The sequence below is a fragment of the Schistocerca piceifrons genome, chromosome 2 (assembly GCF_021461385.2).
Source record: "Schistocerca piceifrons isolate TAMUIC-IGC-003096 chromosome 2, iqSchPice1.1, whole genome shotgun sequence".
Taxonomy (NCBI): domain Eukaryota; kingdom Metazoa; phylum Arthropoda; class Insecta; order Orthoptera; family Acrididae; genus Schistocerca; species Schistocerca piceifrons.
The window spans coordinates 987896268-987919487 of NC_060139.1; the positions used below are offsets into that span (position 1 = coordinate 987896268).

General features: G+C 38.8%; 1 protein-coding gene across 4 annotated transcripts in view; it reads left to right on the forward strand.

Annotated features, from left to right (window-relative positions):
- The window catches only part of LOC124776050 (phosphoinositide 3-kinase adapter protein 1), a 481175-nt gene that overhangs the window by 428344 nt on the left and 29611 nt on the right, over window positions 1–23220 (forward strand). For all 4 annotated transcript variants that reach the window (XM_047250893.1, XM_047250892.1, XM_047250890.1 and 1 more), the window contains exons 2-11: window positions 8759–8894; window positions 10735–10970; window positions 11986–12155; window positions 12396–12540; window positions 12628–12779; window positions 14620–14746; window positions 15911–16101; window positions 16284–16353; window positions 17678–17893; window positions 22044–22196. In XM_047250893.1, coding sequence (XP_047106849.1) covers window positions 8770–8894; window positions 10735–10970; window positions 11986–12155; window positions 12396–12540; window positions 12628–12779; window positions 14620–14746; window positions 15911–16101; window positions 16284–16353; window positions 17678–17893; window positions 22044–22196 — 1585 coding nt within the window. In that variant the 5' untranslated portion in view covers window positions 8759–8769. The remainder of the gene's footprint in view (window positions 1–8758; window positions 8895–10734; window positions 10971–11985; window positions 12156–12395; window positions 12541–12627; window positions 12780–14619; window positions 14747–15910; window positions 16102–16283; window positions 16354–17677; window positions 17894–22043; window positions 22197–23220) is intronic.

Genomic DNA, 23220 nt, shown 5'->3' on the forward strand with positions numbered 1-23220 from the left:
TTAGTGCAAGGGTGATTGGATGAAGATAATTTTCGCCATTTTAGCCGCGGGAAGTCAGAAGTTAGCGTAGGATCTTTCGCTAAATATCAAATTGTGCCGCGCGACTGCTACGGTCGCAGGTTCGAATCCTGCCTCGGGCATGGATGTGTGTGATGTCCTTAGGTTAGTTAGGTTTAAGTAGTTCTAAGTTCTAGGGGACTGATGACCACAGATGTTAAGTCTCATAGCGCTCAGAGCCATTTGAACCATCAAATTGTGTATAGCTGCAGCTTGTTGTACACAGTCGGCAGATGAAGGTTAAGTTATCTCTGTATCAAGCAGAGCCCCTATTTTGACCGGAACCGAGGTTGGAATCTTCCTTCATGTCGGTCAGGGGGCCTGAAGATGGTGTAGTAAATCGCCGAAATTGGTAGCCAGATGAAAATGTCTGGAAATTAGACCACTCAAAGCTGTTTGATTTAACACCCTATACCAAATTTTTTCTGAACGCGTCTTCTATCAACAATAAAAAAAGTAGAAGAAAAAGCACACTAAAGTTTGTAGGAGAAAACAACCCTGTTGTGGATGTTCAGGTCAGATGATAACTGTAATAAAAATATAAAATCATACTATTCAGGCGCACAATAGACAATTTTTGGTTTTACTTTTTTAATACCTTCTTGTGATGAATTTCAACCTCTTTAATGCATAAATTGATTAAGTGAACTTCCCGTACACACACACACACACACACACACACACACACACACACACACACAGACACAGAGAGAGAGAGAGAGAGAGAGAGAGAGAGAAACTAGAACGCAAAGAGAGGCTGGGAGACTATCGAGCGAGATGTTGCTATTACGTCACCGGCCAAACAGCTGCCAGTTTCGCCGCTGCTGACAAACCGCGCTCCCACCCCCACTGTAGCTGACAACGCTGGCTGAGTCACTCCACAGGAATTGCGCAGAAGAGATGCTCCGAAGGGTGCGGTCCGCGGGTGCGGGAATCCCCGTGAATTATACTGTTCCTTCTGTATATATCAGACAGCTCTCTCTGCTGGTCCGTCAGTGCACCATTGAGATCGCTCCCTTGTTGTCCATAGAGTACCGTAGTCTCAGTTTATCGTCGACTCGCATATGTCATGCTTCGTCATCCGTGAACTCCCATAGAACATAACACAAACGGGTGCCGTTGTGGGGCACAAACGATTATTTCCGTGTCACGCCTCGGTTTTCTGAGCGATTGTGAACTGTCAGCAGCAGCGCAACGCTACTCTTTCGCTTTGTTATGTTGTCTCTGGACCGGAAAGTGCCGCACGACGTCGATGTTTGGTATCGGGGACACCTCGCCGCTCCATTGCAGAAACGTGCCAGCGGGGCTGAGACCGCGTGCTGAATAATGTCGTACGTATAGGGAAGTGCGACGCGAGCCGTATATTATTACGTAGGCGAGGACAAGGCAGTGTCATACTGTCACAGGCTCCGAAAACTGGCAGGGCAGCAGGCCCAACGCAGACTAGGAGGAAGTACGAAGTAGCGTGAACAGTGCGAGCGCGTTATCCAAACAATGAGGCCGCGCTTGATGAAGTGGTTGTGTCTGAACAGCTGTGGGAGTGGCTCTGCAGCTCAAACATACCGGGGCACCGTCACACGAAGCCATCACCCGCACAACGGCAGCGAGATCAATCCGCCTCCACCACCGTCGGCCGATTTCAGCATTAGTGAAGGGGCTAGAAACGCGTGGTTCATGTGTGAGTACCAGTTACACGTTAACTGCTGAGCAGCTGTATTTCGTAACACACAGCTGGTTATTTTAATGCATTGTCTAAAGCAAGTACACTGCATAAAAAAGTTAAGACGCATTTAGCACGGAAAAAAATCGTTACTATTTCATCAAAGTACGGCAAGGAGCAAAAAAACGATAAGGCACAAATAACACAAAAAAGTAGTTGCCGGCGTAATGTTTGTCAACATTTTCGTACAACAAACCGTAACAAAAACGTTGCATTTTTGAGAGAGCTCTTCAATGCGCCCCTGCGTCGAAACCAGATGTTTTCGTAGCACAGAGATTTAAATAGGAGATGCATAAAGTGCGATTGCTTAGCTACTCAAAGTTATAATGCAATAAGGCGTCTATTCGGTTTTTGCTTCAGTCAGTCAATCAGAGCACAGGGCATGTCACGTAAACTCGTTTCTAGCGGTTAAACAGAATGCTGACTATTTTTTTCAGTATTACTAGGTTTTTGAGTGAAACGTTTGATGACAGACTGATCTGTAGCCTACCCTGAGATGTAGGCTAGTTCAAAAGGTGATAATTTCGTTACATGTTGGGCGAATACATTTTTAGAAAGAAATTGATGGTGACAGACATCTTTGGCGTAAAGCTATCTTGGCGGAAGTAGACATTAAAAAGTTTGTGGCAGCAGTACAGTTATAAGGTTCATAACTGAAAACTACAATGAACCACAGGTATGGTATAAAAAAGTTTATTGAAATCAAACCATTACCGGTTTTCTGATTTCTTGTAGATCCATGGTCACATGGCTGTTACAGATGTTCTCGCTTTCCTGCTCTGGCCACGAGGTTTATGGGTTTTGTGCACTAAGATAAATGAGAGGTTTTTCGTACGAAGTTTGGTAAACTTAAGAGAGATGTTTTATTCCCTTTCTTTTTGACCTTCACTGAAACAAACATGAAATGTCCACTTTGACAAAATTGCTTTATATAACCCAAGCTACATATTTTGTGGATGACTTGTGTTCTGCTCAAGTGTAATGATTTTTAAGACGTAAGTAAGAGAACAAATCATTCATCTCATACATTAATGTAACTGTTTGCCCTGCTATTTTTCTGATACTTGTACTTTTGTTTGCTTTAATTTATTGCAGTAGTAACACTTGATAATGGCCCTTAGGCCGAAATATAGATTGTGGAATAAACGCTGTTCTGTAGTCAAATTGCGAGAAATGATTTTAATGTTCATGAAACATGGCGAAAACTGTCGTGGTGTTTATTCCCGTGTGATGAATTCGTCGTGTATTTGTGTAATATATTTTAAAGTTTCCACATTTTGACACATAAACTTGTGAGTGCTGTTAAATTCTTGAGAAACTGCTAGAACAAACACCTTTCTACGTTTTATGGCAGCACACATGCTCAACAATTACAAAATGTGCATTAACTTCACATAAACGACAAAGACATTACTGTCAAAGACGTTAGAGTTTGAAGAGATGTCGTGTACAGTGAGTGTGTGGGCCCCAAGATGCATGTTAGTATGAAAGGTGGATTAGTGAAGACAATGAATGTAATTTTGAAATAAGGCGTCGTAGTATGTGTTAGTACAGACTAAATGGTGGCGTCGTGTATGTAGACGCAGTGACGTGACATGCCCTGTGCTGTGCTTGAGTCGTAATAGGAGGTCGTGCAAACAACTTACGAGATCAAATTTTTGTCAACCAAAGACACGTAGTTAATAGTTTTCGTATTTAATCTTCTGTGTTAGGAAAGTGCTTTGTCTCGATTACAAGCGTTTTAAAGATCTCTCAGAAACGCTTCGGTTTTGGTAAGATTTGTGGCACGAATTGCCGGACTACGTGGCAGCTAAGACCGTTACCGAAATTCAAGTAAATCTATAGTAGTACAGATAATTAAGCATTATTAGTGACCGCCGAAATAGGGTGATATCGGAAAACTAACAGTTTGCTCACCTGTAGTCACAACTGATTTGATTAGCGAAACAAATGAACTACCGGACCTCCCAATATTCGACCACCTGAAATTTTCAGGCTTTAAATAGCTGGGTGCCATTACTAATCAACATTTTTGGAGGTAAAACAATCAGCAACAACCCGGAAGTTAGAAAACTTAGGGAGAGATTCTAAGTGCTGTTGGTGGCTAGCTGTTACCTTCCGGCTTTTGCTGCTATACGTGCTGAAGTGGCGTTTACTCTGAACACTCCCGAGTCGATAACGTGCACAAGAAATACAAATAATTTAATGCATCGGGTACGCTTAGATTTCTTGGCAAGTTCAGAACTGGCTGAGGTGCTAATCACGCTATCAACCGCTATATTTTGGATATTTTCCTTTGCTGGTCGGAATTTACTGCGCATATTGGATTTGTTGCCACCTGCTGGTGCCCTTTTTTTACTGTCTTCACTTTTGCGTCAAAGCACAGGAATGTCGTGCGCCATTTGACACCAGCCGAGCGCGATTGAACGAAGTGCTCGTGTATTTCAGAATGCTCCGTTGAGAGTACCTCTGAAACTGTCACACAAAACGTACCCCGAGTCACAGAGAACCAGAATTACGTTGGAATTGAGTGCCAAACGTCAACCCACGACTAGATCACGTTCAATTTTTTTGAATAATGTGCTCTGGTCCTAATATACTGTTCACGCAAATTAAGTTGACTCTCGACGCTGTGACTGATGGAAGCGACCATGTTTAGTGATTGCACATTAATAAATTTTCAGTGTAATAAACGGGAAAACATCCTGAAAATTAAATGTTTTCACAAACTTTTAACGTGGGAATGCGAGGCAGTAACAATGAATTTTGTTGTTATGTCACGCAAACCAAGTTGTCGACGAAACATTAGCATTTCTAAATTTCAGAACAATTTTCAGTAATGCATAAGAGATTGAGTGTTGCTTTATTCCTTTAGAATATCTGTCGCGAAATAATTTCATTACATGAGAAGTGCAGTAAAAAGCATTTAGTCTATGGGATCCTTCTACTCTGTTTCTTAATCTCCGTCATGTATTTTGCAGTTTCAGGAATAGCCAGGGAAATGTTTGTCAGGCACGGGTTAGACGTTAGTAACTCAACTTGGATTTAAATAGTCCGTTTTCCAATCTCAAAGCTAGCCTCTGTTGGAGCGTGTTTTGTCCAAGAGATACGTAATGTCGGTTTTCCAAATAGAATACCATTGTCCAACATGGCATTTTATTGTGGGGCACCGAGGCCACGGTTCTAGACGCTTCAGCTCGGAACCGCGCTTCTGCTACGGTCGCAGGTTCGAATCCTGCCTCGGGCGTGGATGTGTGTGATGTCCTTAGGTTAGTCAGGTTTAAGTAGTTCTAAGTCTTGGAGACTATTGACCTCAGATGTTAAGTCCCATAGTGCTTAGAGCCATTTGAACCATTTTTGAACTGAGGCCACGTGTGGACGCTACGACCCATACGATTTAATTGCAAGCATTCAGCCAGTCTACATTTGCACCTATGCTCTACACGCACTTCCCCATTTTTAGATTACATTCGCGAATTGTGCGTATGGAAAACAACTGCAGGTGTGCACAAATATCCGATTTCCCCTTCACGGTGGAGGGGGGTGGGGTGGGGCGGAGGGGGGAGGGGGAATTATATTTGTCGCAGCAACAGAAGGCAGCGAAAAAGAGAAATGGGTCCGAGATCGGTTGTGAAATAGTCACCGGCCACGTATTAATTTACTGAATGAAATCTCTATCACTGTCTCGGAAGATTATTTTCCGATGAGTTCTGCATCGTACGGCACGTTATGAGTGTGGATACGAAATAAGATAGAGAAGTAAAATACGTTAAAGAGAGAAGAAATCGCATTCAGCGAGAGATTAGGAGTAACTTAGAGATTTCTGGCGACAGACAGATCATTCTAATGCTCGAAGTTCAGTTCTGTAATATCAACAAGCACAATTAGTAACATTGTATGGAAACCTATGAAGCAATTATATCTGCCTGGCAAGGACCTGTTTAGGAAATGAACGTGAAACTTTTTTTGCGCTTTGTGATAACTTTGTGAAACTGACACGTGTTTCCCAGACCTCTTACTAGTCACAGCAGATATACGACGTAGTTTTCGAAATGGGAGCGTTTTTCAAACCTGCTATGTAACACAAAACACTGTATTTTATTCTTAAATTAATGAAGTAAGCAATGTCATAGAGAATCCCCCGTTAACCATCCTAAAGTGTCATGTACAATGATTATCCTTGCATAGGCTATTAAAATTCTTGTGTGCTAAAGGGCTCCTTAAAAAGTGAATCTAGGGTATGATATACAGAATGGCGAATTGAAAAAATGAAATAAATAAATAAACAGTGCACACTAACGCCGCGTGGCTGTTTCCTGTAGCTCTGTCAACATCTGCTTTTTACGATTTACATTAACGATCTGGTTGATGGTATTGACAGCGGCCTTAGACTGTTTGCTGACGGTGCTGTAGTCTTCAGGAAAGTAGTATCACACGAAAGTTGTGAACAAATCAATGAGGATTTGCAGAAAATAAATGCATGGTGTAATGACTGGCAGTTATCTCTCAATATTAGTAAGTGTAACCTACTGCGTATAACAAGGCGAGAATCCCCATTAATGTATGAGTACAAAATAAATGACCAGTCTTTGGAAGCGGTAACATCAGTCAAGTATCTGGGTGTGACTATTCGAAATGATCTCAAATGGAATGATCAGATTACACAAGTAAAGGGTAAGGCGAACTCTAGATTGCGGTTTATTGGTAGAATCCTGAAGCGATGCAGTCCTTCAACAAAGAAAATAGCTTACAATACGTTAGTTCGTCCAGTCATAGAGTATTGTTCGTCTGTATGGGACCCTTACCAGTTGGGTCTGATTCAAGAAATTGAGAAGGTCCAAAGAAGAGCGGCAAGATTCGTGACTGGTACATTTTGCCGTCGCGAGAGCGTTACAAATCTCATAGAAAGTTTGAAGTGGGACACACTTGCAGATAGACGACGCGCTAAACAGAAGGGGCTGGTCACTAAATTCCGAAACGTAATCTTCACCGAGGATGTAGAGCATATAGTATTACCACCAACTTTCAAACCGCGTAATGATCATCATTCAAAGATAAGGGAAATATGAGCTCGTACTGAGGCGTTCAGACAGTCGTTTTTCCCTCGTGCGATCCGCGAGTGGAACAGAGGGGGGGGGGGGGGGGGCGGGGGGGGGAAATATGACTTTGGCGCGAATTGTGCCCTCCGCCACACACCGCTTGGTGGCAAGCGGAGTATATATGTAGATGTAGATGAATGGAGAATATTGTCAACAGTCAAAATTTGACCTCACACGTTTGGGGTATGTATTGACAATACTGAGAATATTTCGAGGTCCATCAATACTGCTCATCAATATTTCTGGAACGACAGTACCCCAATACGCGCCCTCAGACAGTCACTACATTGACAGTTCGGCAGTATTATTGAACGTTTGAGGGCCCCTCGAGTTTTGCGGAGCGCTGGCTGGTGTGCTGGCTTCGTCGGCCAGGTGACGCGGACGGTCCGAGTCTGCGCGCTTCGCGGTTCCGTGGGTTTGTTGTGCTCCGCGACGGCGCACATGTGTCGAAGCTGTAAAAAGGCGAACGAATGTAGCAGCGCGGATCCTGTTCCTTCATCGGCGCCGTGTTTTACGGGGGAGGAAGCCCGCCGACGGAGTGCGTGACGTGCGTAAACTTCCCGGGCCAGAATACCGCGGGCAGACGGATGGACGCCTGTACAAAGTGCACTGACCCCAGGGTCTACCCCGCTCTCGAGGAACACTCCCTCGTTTCGGCTCTCCCGCCTCCACACGCAGGAGGAAGAGGAGGAATTACGGTTTAGCAACCCGTCGATGTCGTCACAGCACGTCGGAGACCAGTTCTAGAAACTGCTAGTCGAGATTGGATGAAGAAGGGGGAACCACTCCAGCTTTCGCAAGAGATGCCCTAGGGAAACAATACGCAACATTGCAGGCCACTGGCATTCGGAAACGTTTGCGGAAACACGTTTCCGGACCAGAAGTGATTACATGCGTCACGATGTGACCATGAAATGGACGAAATCGAGTAGGTGGAAGTGAACTGGGCTCTCACGCATTCGCATTCCACTAAGAAAACAATTAGGAAGAAAAACAGAAAAAGAGCTTCGAGCGTGCATCCTCTTTTAAATTAGCGAACTGTTTCCGAAACTTTAACTCGTGAATGACGCTGGATACACACATTTTCAAGAGTGTTCAAGCACGATATTGAAGAGATCCTTTAAAAGCAATTTGTCCGAAAATTGGTAAGACTAATGCAGATATACCATTTACATCCAGATAGGCGATTACCTTTCAGTTTTTGGCTGCTGGTGTGATTCATACAGAAGTCTGATGTACCTCTGTAAAGTACACTTCTCATTGATGTTCCTGCTTGTACCAGAAGTTTGCAACACATTCGTGGAAGAGTTTAAGGAATGCATGAAAGTAGTTTGAAATAACAATCAATATTAATATTCTGTTGTGCTTCACCAGTACAGTGATAGAACTGCAAAGTCCAGGAATGTGATAGGACTAACTTTACACTCAGAATTATGGGACCTGAAAAGCAATGTATGTGAAGATTGTAATAAAAAACACATTTGGAAATTTGCCATTAATACAGAAACACAAGTGATGAATACACAAAGTATTGTGGACATAAGCAGAATGCATTGGTGACATAAATTGGTGATTTGTCTTCATTGAGCTTTCCAAGTTTTACATACCGTATTACAGAACTATTACCTTTCATATTAAGATTCTTCTGTCAGTTTTTGGTAGAACAACATTAAAATAAATGAAAAGCACTACATTGCTTATGTTCTACCTTTACCATGGCCCATACTCAAACACTAACAGTCTCTACTTTGGTTGCACAATTGGCAATAAAAGCATCAAACTGTAATTGTAGTTGCACAGGAGTGTTTAGTGCCCTCAGTCTTGCAGACGTGTATATACCAGTACATTTGGCTGATTGTCTCGCAATTGTTGTGTGTTACAGGCAGTGGCCGGATGGCTGACATGGAGGATATTGTGATTATATCCAGCAAGCAGAGCCACGCTGCCGAGCTGTGGGTGCGCTATCTCAAGTACTGCTTTGAGGAAGTGGGCAAGATACACAAGAAGCCACCCTACAAGTAAGGCAGCACTTCTGTTAATCTTTTGCTTAATATGTCAAAAAGACCACATCCTTGCAGCCCATTTTCTAACCATTTCATCTGCCTTTGAGCTGTGATTACGTGATCTTGATTTTCTCACAATTTTTTCTCTTACATTTGTTTTATTCCAGTCTCTGGCTGACTTTTAAAACTATTTGTTCTTGTAATAGTTTATATGCAGGCAGGAGGTTCTCTTGTACTAATTTGATTTCGAAGATCATCTCTGTTACCTGTAGGGGAAACCTATCGTTAAGCTTTTAGTGACATTGATATTATTGTTTTGTTTTATTTCTGCTTCAATGAACTTCATTGTTAACATACATGATTTACTTCCTTTAGTTGGGACAATGGTAAAGGCAAAAAGTGTCAACTGCATTCAAGCCACATGAAGACATATCTGTAGTGGTCTTGTACATTTGTATCTAGATAAGTTCCACAACTCTCTGACAATGTTTAGTCATTATTTTGAAGAGAAACGCTATCCATTAAAGATGTTCCTTGCTTTGGATGTCTGATGACAGCAGGGATGCAAGAAAATATCGCAACAGAAACAATTGTGTGTACAAAATAACTTTAGTGTGTCACATTCACTGATAGAGCCGCAACAGAAAGTGAGGTGGGTGGACTGCTGTTGCTTCTGGCTTTAAAAAGTGATAGAAGATTGCTAAGCAAACAAGAGTTAGTGGCTATTAGTGAGATGTGATTTACTATTATGAAACCATTGTGCCTTAAGCAAAATGGTCAACTGTATCTAAGAGCAATGAGTACATCTGGAGAGCATTATGCTTGCTTTTTTGTGTTGTTGATGATATTTTCAAAAATCTGACAACTCGGATAATTCAATCAGAAACTAATTATCACATTGATCCTATACAGTGATGCTCATTCCTTCAAATGACAAGCCATGTGATATTTTTCCCACGTATTCACAGATGTGTATGACTGAGGAAGATGAGATGTGCTGTAAATAGTGTTGTAAACATACGAAACTACAATCGTCCGGCTACAACTATGGTTTTTTTTTTTTAATTACTCAGTGAGGTGGTCCATTAAACTACAACACACAAAATATTAGTTTACTTTATTACATAAATGAATAAAAGATTTGATTGACTTTGCCACAGGAGTGCTTGATAAGCTACATATGTTATTGACTGTTAACATGTGCATTAATAAACTGTCTTACAGTAAAATGTTCCACATTTAAATGAACAAGTCCATCAGAAGCTAACTACTGTATTGATCCAGTACTATGATGTTGACTCCTTTAGATGAGGCCATGAACTGGGGCAGAAATCTTGCTAGCTTGACACTATATTGACCTCAATATGAGGGCACTGACGAGCTGACAGGAGAGGCATGGTCCTCAGGAGAACCTCCTATATTTCGCTGCAAACTGCAGCGAGCCCTCGTTGGTGTCTGTGGTATTGATTCATTTTGGCAAGTTTGATGTGGCAACACAATACCACAGATAGAACTATTCTGAATCTCAAAAACCTATGCAGAAAAGGACATATGAGGAGTCCTCCAGTAGTGAGATATACTAGTTATCCAGTCATCCCTTAAATCATTTGTTTTGGGTAAAATCCGTACTGAACTCAAGATCAGAGTATGTAGTATATACTATTATTTTTGATGGCTTTATAAGGAAACCAGACTCAGAGACAACAGACAAAGTGAAATTTAGGTTTTCCCATGTGGAATGTTTCTTTCTATTATATTCATATCATTAGGTTTTAATGATTCAGAATGACCTACTTATCCTCTAAAGACCTGAGCCAAATTTAGAAAACACTAAAGTTCCCCCGTATTATTCCAGAGTCCTATGTGTGGGGATTGAAGAGATAGCTGGTGCTTCCCGGCCTCCTCCAGCACTTGAGGAGAAGATGGTGCGAGTGAAACTGCAGGTGGTGGTGATGTGCTCAAAGCTGCTTGACCATGTGTACAACCATCCAGGCCCAAGCACAGCACTTGGCCGCCTGCTGCAGCCAGAGCGGGTTGTCGCACTGTTGCTGGGTGTGGAGGAGTCGTCCGTTACTGAGCAGCATCGTGCAGGTAAGCTGGAGCATTCTGCTGGAATCAGTATATGGGAAGTTCTTAGCCATAAATTCCAGCTAGCTATTCACTTTGACGATAGTATATAAGACAGGTTAATATGTATGCATCAAACTTTGAAGTCAGAGCAGCCACATCCTGGGTATGTCATTTTGAGAAGATAAGAGCACTTCAGCTTTAAGTCCTTTGTTTATAGGTACAGCAAGTTTTGCACCATTTTAGCTGTAATAAATAAAGTTATATTCAGGTCGAAAAAAGGGAAAGATGTCAGAATTAAAATCACACAGAACGCTCCCATGATATCATGAGTAACAGTACCTGGTGAGCTGTTACTCATGGTATGACAGAAGGAGTGAATGTGATTTTAATTTTGACATCTGCTACTTAGTGAAAATTTGCTGCATATGAATACTGGGTTACATCCGACTCTCTTTTTTCGATCTGAACATGACCCGATTTTATTGCACCAGATGATTCAGCTAAAATGCTGAGAAACTGGTCATGCCTATAAATAAAGGGAAACGGTTGATCTTTTCAGAAAAGTTAATATGTGTTTGTTAATAGTGCTTCATCAGTCACGTTGATAGTACAAATGAATATTACTGTCACTTGGGAAATTAGAATTTAAAATTAAATGCAGTTGCTCTAATGAGCTTACCTACATCATTGTCAAAATGGATGTTATTACACAATTATATGATTTAGGTGGCAAGTTAACAATTATTATTTAATAATTTGCTTTAAATTTTTTTCAGAAAAATTGATCAGTACCAGTACAACCTTCAGTTAATGCCACTAAATTGTCCCCATTGCATTTACACATCTTAAAACCCTGATGCTTAGTAAAGAGTTCAGAAACTTGAATTTTGTTTCTTCTATATGTTTCTTAGCGTTTATTGACTGTCATGTGAGAATTAGGCCCAATGTCTGTTCAGAATTGTTTTTTTCTTTGGTGTTTGCTTATCCATGGAAAGATGTCAGCTGACAGGTGATTATACTGATTTTTCCGCTTTAGCACTAATTTCATACCTGCAGTGGAGGAAAATGACAGTGAAGGACCAGGATGAAGTATTTGTCAGAAATTTGCTGGATACAGCGATGGGAATTCTGTCCAGAGCGTCACGACAGCAACGAAAACATGGTGAAAAAGCACAGTTTTCTTTGCATCCAAAGAAAGTAAAAGAGGTACATATCCTTATTAGAGTAATTGTTAAAATATCTTAGAAAAAGCTATTAGTAAGATGGCATAGTTATTTTAAACCAGTTCTCCAGTCAAATGATGAAATTAGTATAGAAATAGACTGTTGTGGTATTAACATATAGTTGTATGTATGATATAGAAAGAAGAAATTGTCACTCCTGAAAGCGTGCAATTGTTTAAGATGCCCTGTGTTTAAATTCTAAATCCACATTGTTCTTTATTAGCGGCAGAGTAAGGTCCTTGTGCTTCTCAATGAACCACTGGGGGAAGACGATAAAGTGAATGTCAGTGTTGACAAGAATGGTGAACGATTACAAATTGCCACTGTGTCTAGGAAAAATCCATATGCAGTCTACTTCCAGCTACCAGGTATTTGCCTCTTTATTATTCACTGTGGCATTTTCCTCTAACCACACAATTAAAGAAAAGTAATAACTCGTAAAACTCTGTTTACAGAAAGCTGCCTTGAGGTATCCATGTTGGTAACCATATATGTTGAAAAGAATGGCCAGTCCTTGGGTGGGCACTTGCTGAAATGTGAAAGTAAGATGAGACAACTTGATCAGATTCTGCGATCTTCTGATAATCCTTTGGAGTTCATGTGCCAGGTAAGTATTAGATTGAATTCAGATTAATAAGCTGAGGAATAGTGTAAGTGATTGAATTTCAGTGTTCTGTATTGTATATTTTCACTGCAGAGGGTCAGTGTCTAGACATCTCTTTAATACATATGTGTATTCAGAGGGGCAGGGGCTCGAAAAGTCACACTGGACTTTAAGAACAACCAAGTAAGACAACCAGCTAATGTTGACATGTTAAGAGATCCAGTAATTGGGGAACGTTATGAAGAGTGAATGATGATAACTGCGAGCTGTGACCTCACCCTGATGAAAATACCAGTTTCTCACGTTCCTCAGATTTTGATGTCAGGAAATTCTACAGGCTGTAACTCTGTCAATAATTATTTGGTTAACACTATTTATAACAAGGCACTCCATTGCCTTGGTGCAAAATTTTTTTTCTTACATTTCGATTGGAAGTATGAATGTACTCCAACACTGATTTTTTCCTGGAGGATGCTTGGGAGTTGGCTCATAACACTTTCAGAGGTTCTAACAGTTAGAAATCATCCAGCTGGTTGTAATTTTGTTTATCTAGTTACCCTTTGGTTTAAAATTAGCAGCATGTAATTGTTTGGCCAAGAGTGAGAGCATGTGAAGTACCTGCAAAACATGTTTCTTGTTAAAAAAAAATCATGGAGTTCATGTTTCTGGAAAATGTTAGGTTAGTGAAACTTTGGTGATTGCCTGACCAAATTATCACAGAACAGTGAGTGCTGCAGATATCCAACAAGACATGTGCAACCTTAGCAGTTTATGCAGGGATATTTCTTCACACAACATTGTTACCAACATAAGGTTTGCTTGGGAACTTATGTTTTATCATGACAACATTACTGAATAATTTTCTTACCATATTAGATATAATTGATATACCTACATCATAACAATTTCCTGTTTCACCATTGTCAGGAACTAACAGTCAAAACTAATACTGTATTGTTATTTTATATGTAAAATTCAGCTGCATTATGTAATAATGACACCCAAGGAATAAACTTACACCACAATATTTATGTATTCTATGATGGAAGAATGCTAGTAGAGCCACTGATACCATTGGAAAGCAAACAACCTGGTCTATTGCTCCATAGTATCTTGAGTCCCCATCTCTGCCGGCCGCTGTGGCCGAGCGGTTCTAGGCCCTTCAGTCCGGAACCGCGCTGCTGCTGTGGTCGCAGGTTCGAATCCTGCCTCGGGCATTGATGTGTGTGATGTCCTTAGGTTATTTAGGTTTAAGTAGTTCTAAGTCTAGGGAACTGATGACCTCAGATTTAAGTCCCATAGTGCTTAGAGCCATTTGAACCATTTGTACCCATCTTCCTGCACCTCTCTTAGTGGGGCATAGTGTTGGGCTAGTGTTGAGAGACTACAAAGAAATATGTTGAGTTACATATTGTCCTTCTTAACCAAGTGTAGTGTCACAGAGGTTAAGGCAGGAGGATGGCAGTCGAAATTTCAATCTGACTACCTCGCTTTAAGTTTTCCACATACTCCCTAAATTGCTTAAGCTGAAGGGCTGGGGTAGTTCCTTGGAAAATGCGTGGCAGATATCCTCCCTCTATCCGAGCTTGTGTACCTTCTCTAATGACTTCATCACTAAGGAAAATAAGTAGATATACATGCATATTAAGCTATTATTTGTTGAAAAGGAAATCAGAACTCTATAGACAGTGTTAACTGCAAGTATTTTTCTTTTAATCATGTACAAAGTTGAGGGAACTCTTATGTTTCTGGTTCCAATTGCCTCATAAATAACCTGAAGAAAATGAAACTACACAGCTTATTTCAACAGTATTTGTTACTGTAATCTAATTTGTTTTTACAGACACTGGGCTTCAGTCCTGGTGACCGTGAACATCTGGACAACTTTTTGGTAGCAGCATTTCAGCGCAATGTACCTGCCCATTTTAATCTACTGCATGGGGCAAATGTCTACCTCAGATCACATTCTAGTAAGTTTAAAGAAATCACACATTCTTTTTCTTGTTCAAAATTGAAATAAAATTAGAATTAGTGGTGCATCATCCCCTGAATAGGCCTTCTGTTATATTACATTTTGTTTTCTCTCTTTAGAATCATAAGCGAATTGTGCAGCATGTATCGTTTATCTGTTACCCCCATCCTCTCCATCCTTGTTGGATCCCATGTGCCAGTATCAAAGTGGATGGAAAGTTGTAAAACTGGCATAATGTGTGTTATTTCTTCTTTCACTCCTCTGTCTACTTGGAACCTGTCTTCATCTTTTGTCTTCTAGTTTCTAATATATGTTTGTTGATGGCATTCCTTAAGTTTTCGTGATCTTTTATGTCATTTGTTGTCATGCCTAGCTGTCTGTGGTCATTTTCAACTTCCTTTACCCTTTTCTTCCCCCAGTGTTGATGGATGAAATGTTAGAAAAGTCTTTTTGCAATCCTGTTCTCATTATAGCAGCAATAATTAAAATTATGGCCTGAAATCATTTTGTGTAGGCACTACGTGGTGGTTGTTCTTGTGAGAGGCTTTATTTCGCTAGTATGCAAAAATAACTGTATTTGATATGGTTAAAGTGGGATTGGCACTTTATACATCTGTAGACCTGTATATTGCTGTGACATTTGAACATGTAGCTTTACGTAATATTTACATTCTATTATTGAGGCGATACTCTTCAGGGTTTGATGAACTCACATAAGAGGAAACACATCCTTTCATAAAAATAAAAATTGTGAGGAATTTTATATACATTTCTTGGAGGTACTCAAATAGTGTCTCTTTTTGTTTGATAAATGGTACGTTGCTGTAGTTAGTTTACAAGGTAATTTCTCCATGCACTCAGTTTTTCTCATGTCTGGAGACTCCCCATCATTCAATTACCTTGCCTTCTATTTCTAATAGGTGGCTATGATCACGTCTCTTGTTGATTGACCAACAACACAATGCACCAGTGAAGGAAGACCATATTTTTTAAGCTGTAAAAATATTCTGTTTCTGATTGTTTTGCTTTGAAACAATTGTTGGATATTTTAAGTTTTCTTAATTGAGTAGCAGAAACTGAACACTCTCTGTGCTGATACAATAGTCTATAAGAACAAGAGTAAAATGACAATAGTAAATACAATTTGCATGTTTCCCCTTAGGTCCTGAAGAATATCCAACTCTCCTACATTTTGCTGCAAGATATGGTTTGGAGAAATTAGCATGCCAACTGCTCGACTGCCCAGGTGGTGAGCAGGCATGTACAATTCGCAATGTGTGTGATCTTACCCCTGCGGAGATGGCAGACAGAGGTGGCCACTCCAAGTTGGCCCAGACTCTGAGAGGATACATGGTAGCATCTGCAACATAATCTTAAATGCATGGTATTTTTAATTCTTCTATTCCACCTCTACATCTGTTTTCAGTTGTCTGGAATGTGTTGAAAATGATGAATCTAGTTATAGAATAATTCTTAGCCCTTTGTTTACATTTGGCAATAATGTGAATTTTTGTTTCTTTTCCACAACTGGAAAGCAAATGACAGAATTCACCAGCATGTACAGCTACCTCAAGATCATGAGTGAAGAGAAGGCAAAATCAGGAGGTAAGCTACTATAATATATTAGTTCTTGTTAACATTATGTAATTATTTGTGTCAATAGGAGAATTCAATTGAGAAAACTGTAAAATTAGTAGGAGACAGAATTTCCTGCCAGTACTTACTTTCAGGAGGTGCAGTTTCAAACGCTGTCACTAGAACCACTTTTGCTCTCTCTGGTATCCTCTTATTTTATGGTTCCTCTCAGCTTAGGGTCTGAGTGAACTGATTTCCCTTTTCTAACTTTTTCACCAATGTATCCCACCTTTCTCCGTAAATAAGAGCATATAAGTTTTGAAAGCTAGGATTGTCATTTTCTAATAAATTATGAGACAGAGTTGCTGACCATCATTTACCCCTAGGAGGTGATGTAGTACTGCAGATAGACTAATACAAAAGTAAGAGTGTTGACACTGCCTTACCTTTGGAAACTAGTAACAACCTGATTAGTAGGGATGGACTGATGAACTCTCTCTCTCTCTCTCTTTTTTTTTTTTTTTTTTTTTTTTTTTTTTTTTTTTTTTTTGGGGGGGGGGGGGGGTGTTCATGTCTGGTTTGTTAATTTGAAGTCATGTTAGCTCACAAATTCTGCTGCATTGTGTGAAATAATTGAGTTGCTAAATCAGATCTTGAAGAATCTTTACATTGATAAATATGGGAAGCTGTGCATGATCTTCATTTATATTTTGTGGTGCACCATTATTAAGCCATCAAAATGATCCAGGCCTTGGGAGATGGAACTTTGATGGGAAAGACAGACTGACATCTGCCATTGCCATTTGCAGATTCTTCTGTTATTCATTAGCTAGACAAAATACCAACCCTAACTCCTTGCTTCAGAACTTAGCAGGTGGGAAATTCATTTTCTAGCTACTTTTCATTTATTTATTTTTTCATCTCTGAATTGGTTGCCCTTATGTTGCATTTTTCTCTCCCTTACACTTCTTAGAGCCTGCTGTACTTTGTTGTCAAGACCTCAGATTAGTGTATGATACTAAAGTTACTGTGCAGCTTGCCCATTTCTGTTCATGTAGATGCAGCTGAAGTTCTGGTTTCTGTCTTTGTCTCATAAAGTAATTGCGGCAGTCAAAATTTCATATGTAGCAGACACATGAATAGAAGTTGACAGAAATACTACCTTTTATAATCAAAGGGCCTTTCATCTGGTAAAGGAGAGACGGCAGAATATCTAATTACAAAATTGAATGTTTCCATTAGGGTTTGACCACATGTGTACTTGCTTTTGCTTGGAAAGCATATTTTTAAAAAAATCTTTACTTTCGGGAAGCCAATTGTCTTTGGTTGATTAATTATAATGATTTACTTTCAGAAAAGGAGGAAACAGACTATCTGCGACCAAGACCCCTCAGTGAAACATACCAGGTACCTCCATCAGCGCGCACTCTCATGGAGCAAAATTACCAAATTCCACCAACTGCACGGCCCTACAACCAACAAAATGACAGCAAAAATTCCCACTCACCTGCCAGTAAAAGTGAAGAGCCTGAATATGAAATAGCAGGATACATGGAAATGCATCCTTCAGGTAATATAGGTTTGTTTTCTTCAAAAACTAACACTTCTTGTAAGAAAAAGAGAAGCATGCCCAAACATCACAATATTACTTTGTTAATATTTGCAGTCATTCTTCTGTAGTTTCTAGTGGTGTGGATTAATATGTTTTAATGTACAAACACAATTTCTGAAGTAACACCAAATTTTATTCTGCTTCTACACGAAGAGATTCACAATAACACTGAATGGGGTATAGAATAGTAGAGTCTCATAACTCTAGTACACATCAATATACAGTCTCTTAGGTGATTACACACTTAAGTAAGTAAACACAAGTGAGGCTGAGGGCCAAGTGCACGGGCTTATATTTAGCTTTGTACGCACAGCACAACACTCCCTATGCCCTCTGTATAGATTGTGAGGCGACCTCTCCGGGCTGGCCATGGAAGCACTTGCACCATGCACGGTTTGATTACATGTGCTCATATTGTAGAGTTACAATAATATATGTAGTGCTTTCGTGAAACACAAAATATCTGCACCTAGGTGTCATGTCTCAAATCAAAATGTTAATCACTAGCAAGTAATAATGATTTGCTTTGTAGGTCACTGAAGATGCCTGAAACAATTAGGTAAAACAAGTTTGGTTACAAACAAAAATAAAAGTTATTACAAACAATGAGTGACTGTTAATCATATCTGCAATACAAAGAACATAAAATGTTAGTATCTTTGGAGGAAGAAGCAAGCAACATTATCATAGAAAAAAATATTGTTTTTTAGTGTGTGGCATTTGCATTGGGTACGACATAACTAATTACTTTATTTATTATTTGGGGAGACCCGTATTGAACCCAATACATCACATAAATTTGTTTAATCACATAAAAATCCAGATATTTTATGTTCCTAAAACTCAAGCTGCCATCAGTGACAGTCAAAGTAAAAGGAAAGAAATTAAATATTTGAAGCAAAGGACAAAGTAGTTTATAAAAAGGAATTGGTGGTTTGGAAATTATGGATAAGGAATTGTGAACTATACTGGCAGGGACTCAAGTGGTTTTTACAATTTGCCTTTAAAGTTATTGTAAAAAAAACAGTAGATATACCATACTTTCAGTGTTTATCACTATAAGATAATGACGCCTGGTGACAGAAGGTCATTGTGTGATAACTATAATGGAATTCCATAATAGTGTCTTAAACACCCTTAAAACATTTCTGGTTTTTAATTGTAGTTGGCAGTAACACAAATATAGCATGCAATGCAGTTTGTTCACAACATTGGTTTTGAAATGCTGAATAACAGCAAAGTTAAACTCAAGATATTTTACCCTGTTTTCATTTGTGCTTCTCACTCAAGGTTGAAAATAGGAATTGGTACAAATGTATTGTACTAGTAGTATACAAAGATATACAAAAGAATTCTGATGTTAAACAATGTTTACAATTTTGTTAAAATCACTGTAGTGTTTACTGTTAAATATGCAATTTGATTAAAATCATAGCCATTGTGATTATTAACGATTCTGTGAATATTTCATCTTGAGAAACTGAATGACAGGACACTACTCTTCATTTATAGAAACTGAAAATTACTGCAACATACAGCACATTCATTCATTCATTAATCTGTACAGCCATCCATTCATTTATTGTTTCCCTCAATCCTACCACAAAGTGAGGTATGTAGAATAAATCAGGTTAAACGTTAATAAAAGAAACAGCTGTTAGAAGCTAAATCTGTACACTATATTAGCAACAAGCTATTACTACTGCTCTTCAGGGGTACCAAACAAAGTTAGTGGATTGGTTAAGGAGTTATTGAAGTGGAAGGAAGTTAAGGCATGACCCAGGGATGTGTGCTGGGGCCCTAGTTATTGATGGTGTGTATTATGACCTGGTAAGCAGTAGTAATAATGACCCCGTTATCTTCACTGAAGTACTGCTACTCTCTGAAAAAAGCTGCAAAAGTATTCAATGAGAGCTTGATAAAATTTCAAAGTGGAGCAGAGATTGGCACTTTGCTTTAAATACACAGAAATGTGAAACTGTGCACTTACCAAAACAAAAAATATTAGTATCCTATGACTACACTATTAGTGCATCATACTTAAAATCAATCAACTTATACAGACACATGGGTGTAATGATTTGTTGGGATTTGAAGTGGAATAATCACAGGGCCATGGTTAAGGCAGGTGTCAGACTTGGGTCATCTGCAGGGTGCTGGGAAAATGCAGTTAGTGTACAAAGGAGACTGCTTAAAAATCACTTGTATGTCCCATTTTAGAATATTGTTCATGTGTGGGACCCATATCTGATAGGAATAACAAGGGATATTGAACACATACGAAGAAGGGCAGCACACATTGGTCACAGGTTCTTTTTACCAATGTGAGAGTCACAGAAATGTTGATGGATCTGAATCTGCAGATTCTTGAACATAAATGCAGATTATCCGGAGAAAGCCGACTTAAATGAAGAATCTAGAGATATTATTCAGCCCCCCTGCATGTTGCTGCTATATGGGATGTGAATACTAAATTAGACCAATTGCATCACACACAGAGGCACGTAACTTGTCATTCTTCCCACACTCCATATGTGATTGGAATGGGAAGAAACCCTAATATGTGCTAAGTACTCTGCCATGCTTTGCACAGTGGTTTGCTATGTATATATGTATGTATGTATGTATGTAGTTGTAGATATAAGTTTACTTTAGCACAATAAAATTAGCTTGAAAGCCACTACTTTTTAAAAACCTACTGCTTCATCAGTTACATCAACTATTATGTAGTCTACACCAAACTTAATGTTTTGATCATCACATTCCTGTTCATCAAACAAAGGTGACATAAATTTGCAGGAGTAAAGGCCTGTTAACAATCAACAGTGCTACTTACCTTACACCTAACATGAGTTTTCAGTCACTGAATCTAGACAATGAGATAATTTACAGGAGTGGCTATTAAGACATGCTTTAAATTTTCTTTTGAGTTTTTACTATGTCAATTTCTTAGTTTATGTGCGATGGAAACTTATTAAAGTCTTTGCAACAAAATACAGAAATTGTTGAGTGCCCTAGACCAGGAGGCAAATTCTTCAGGAAAAGTATTCTTGTGTCTTGTACTGTGGATGTGTGAATCACATTTATAAGGAAAGTTGCATTTATTATTAGCAGAAAACACCATTCAGGAGTAAAATCATGAGGAAATGACTGTAAGAATGCTTAGATCATTGGAGAAGTCACTACAAAACTAATGTTCACAATATTCTTTTTGCTTGTTTTTCCTCAATGGATACTTTATTTACATTGGCAATATTACCAGAAGATAATTCTGTAAGAGAGAAAAAAATAATTACATGAGAAATATAAATTCCTTGCTTAATTCTGCAGCATATATTGAAGACCAGAATTGACTTTTTCCCATCTACTAGAGTAGATTTTAAAAGCATGTATATTTGAAATAACACATTGAAAACAACAGATCAGAGTCATTAGATATACTGATGTTTTACATCACAGTATGTTATCCTAAATAGAGATTCTATTGGGTGAACACTGATACTGGTTGTGCCCAGAATAGCCAGATAATATCAAACATCTGTGTTAGGTATCAGTGCTTTAACTTTCACCTTTACATATAAAAAAAAGTCTGCAGATTATGATCTTACTAAAGGAAAATTAGGTTCTGTAAACAGTGTCAGTAAAATAATTAGGAAGATGCACCACAACTTTCATGTAAGTGAAAGAGGAAATGAAATAAAGTGTAAGATATTGATAAACTATTGTGAGTGAAGGAGAATTCTTAAAAAACAGCTTTGAAATTACAGACCAGGAGGTATGTAAGAAATGAAAGCATGAGAGTGATTTATTTGGAAAAGATGTTAAAAATAGGATTTTGCATAAAATTCTTTACAAAATTTCATAAACCAGATTCCATGAAGTAATAAAAAGATCATTAGATGGTGCTTGTCAAATTATGTAGTTAATCTTCTGAGAGGCTCTGTGTGGAAGTCCTTTATACTTCACATGGTATGATACAGCATATCTCTTTTTACCATGAGCTTCTTATTTGACCTTAAATGTGCCATTGATGTTTTGAGTTGAAGCCTTCTCACATGTACTTGTGTGCAATAATGTAGTATTGCATGACCTACTTTACTGTTTACAGGTTCACCAAACAGTATTCATCTAAAAAATAGTCAAGAACTTACTGTTTCACCCACTACGACTCACAACCAATCTCCTTCACCTATGAGTAGTGAAAATACAAGTGTACATCATTTGGATCAGATGAATGGTTCAGAGGATAAGTCAAGGACAGGTAATACAAACAAATATATGCTCTGTGTTAGATATTGGAACGCAAATTGTTATATACTCTTGGAGTTGCTCATGAAATCAAAGAATGTATATAAATGTTAATTGACTGGGAGATACATTCTGAATTGTGTATGATCTTTGGAGTTACAGTTTTTATGTTGTTGAGCTTAAAGTTGAAGAAGGCTTTTGCTGTATTGCAAATAACAACACAAAATTTCCTTCATGGTAGCAGAGGGTGGTTGCTTGTGTTCTGCAGTTACTGATGCAATAAGTGATTAAAAGATCAGTGAAAAGTCTTTTGAATTTGTGCAAACAACATAACTTCATTTATTGCATATATTGACTGTCACTCTTTATTTTTCCCTGTATTTAAAACAAAGAGATGTAAAGTTCCAGTCAAAACCAATTCCATGTTGAGGAACTCACCAGACATGATAGTTATGCAAGTTGAAAGTTCTCAGTACAAGTTAACTTAGAACATGACAAACTTCGAGACTGTGTGTGTGGTATCAATGCTAATCCAAAGAAAGAAGTTATGGTAACTTTGAAGTTGATTTTGTTATAGGATCTAATCAGTTACATGCACATATGACATGCACCTACTGTTAAGCAGATCTGGAAGAAATTGGAACAAGCTTTTGATGACAATGGTTTAAACAGATGACAGGCATTTCTGAAGGGCCTCATTACCACTGGTTTCGAATAATGCAAAAGTGTTGAAGATTACATGAACAAAATTGTGTCATCTGCTCATAAATTAAGAAATATTAAATTTTATGCCAGTGATAAGTGGCAACAGTCACATTGGCCAGTAATCCTGAAACATACAATCTAATTATGATGGGATTAAAATCTCAGGAATATGGTTCCGTGTAGAATGTACAAAAAAAAAAAAAAAAAAAAAAAAAAAAAGCTTTTGTAATAAGTAAAAGACATGGAGAGACCTGCTCTTTTCATGGGAAAATGGCCTGTTCTAGGAAAACAGGTGCACAAACAAAACACATGAAAAGGTAATAAGGAGTCAT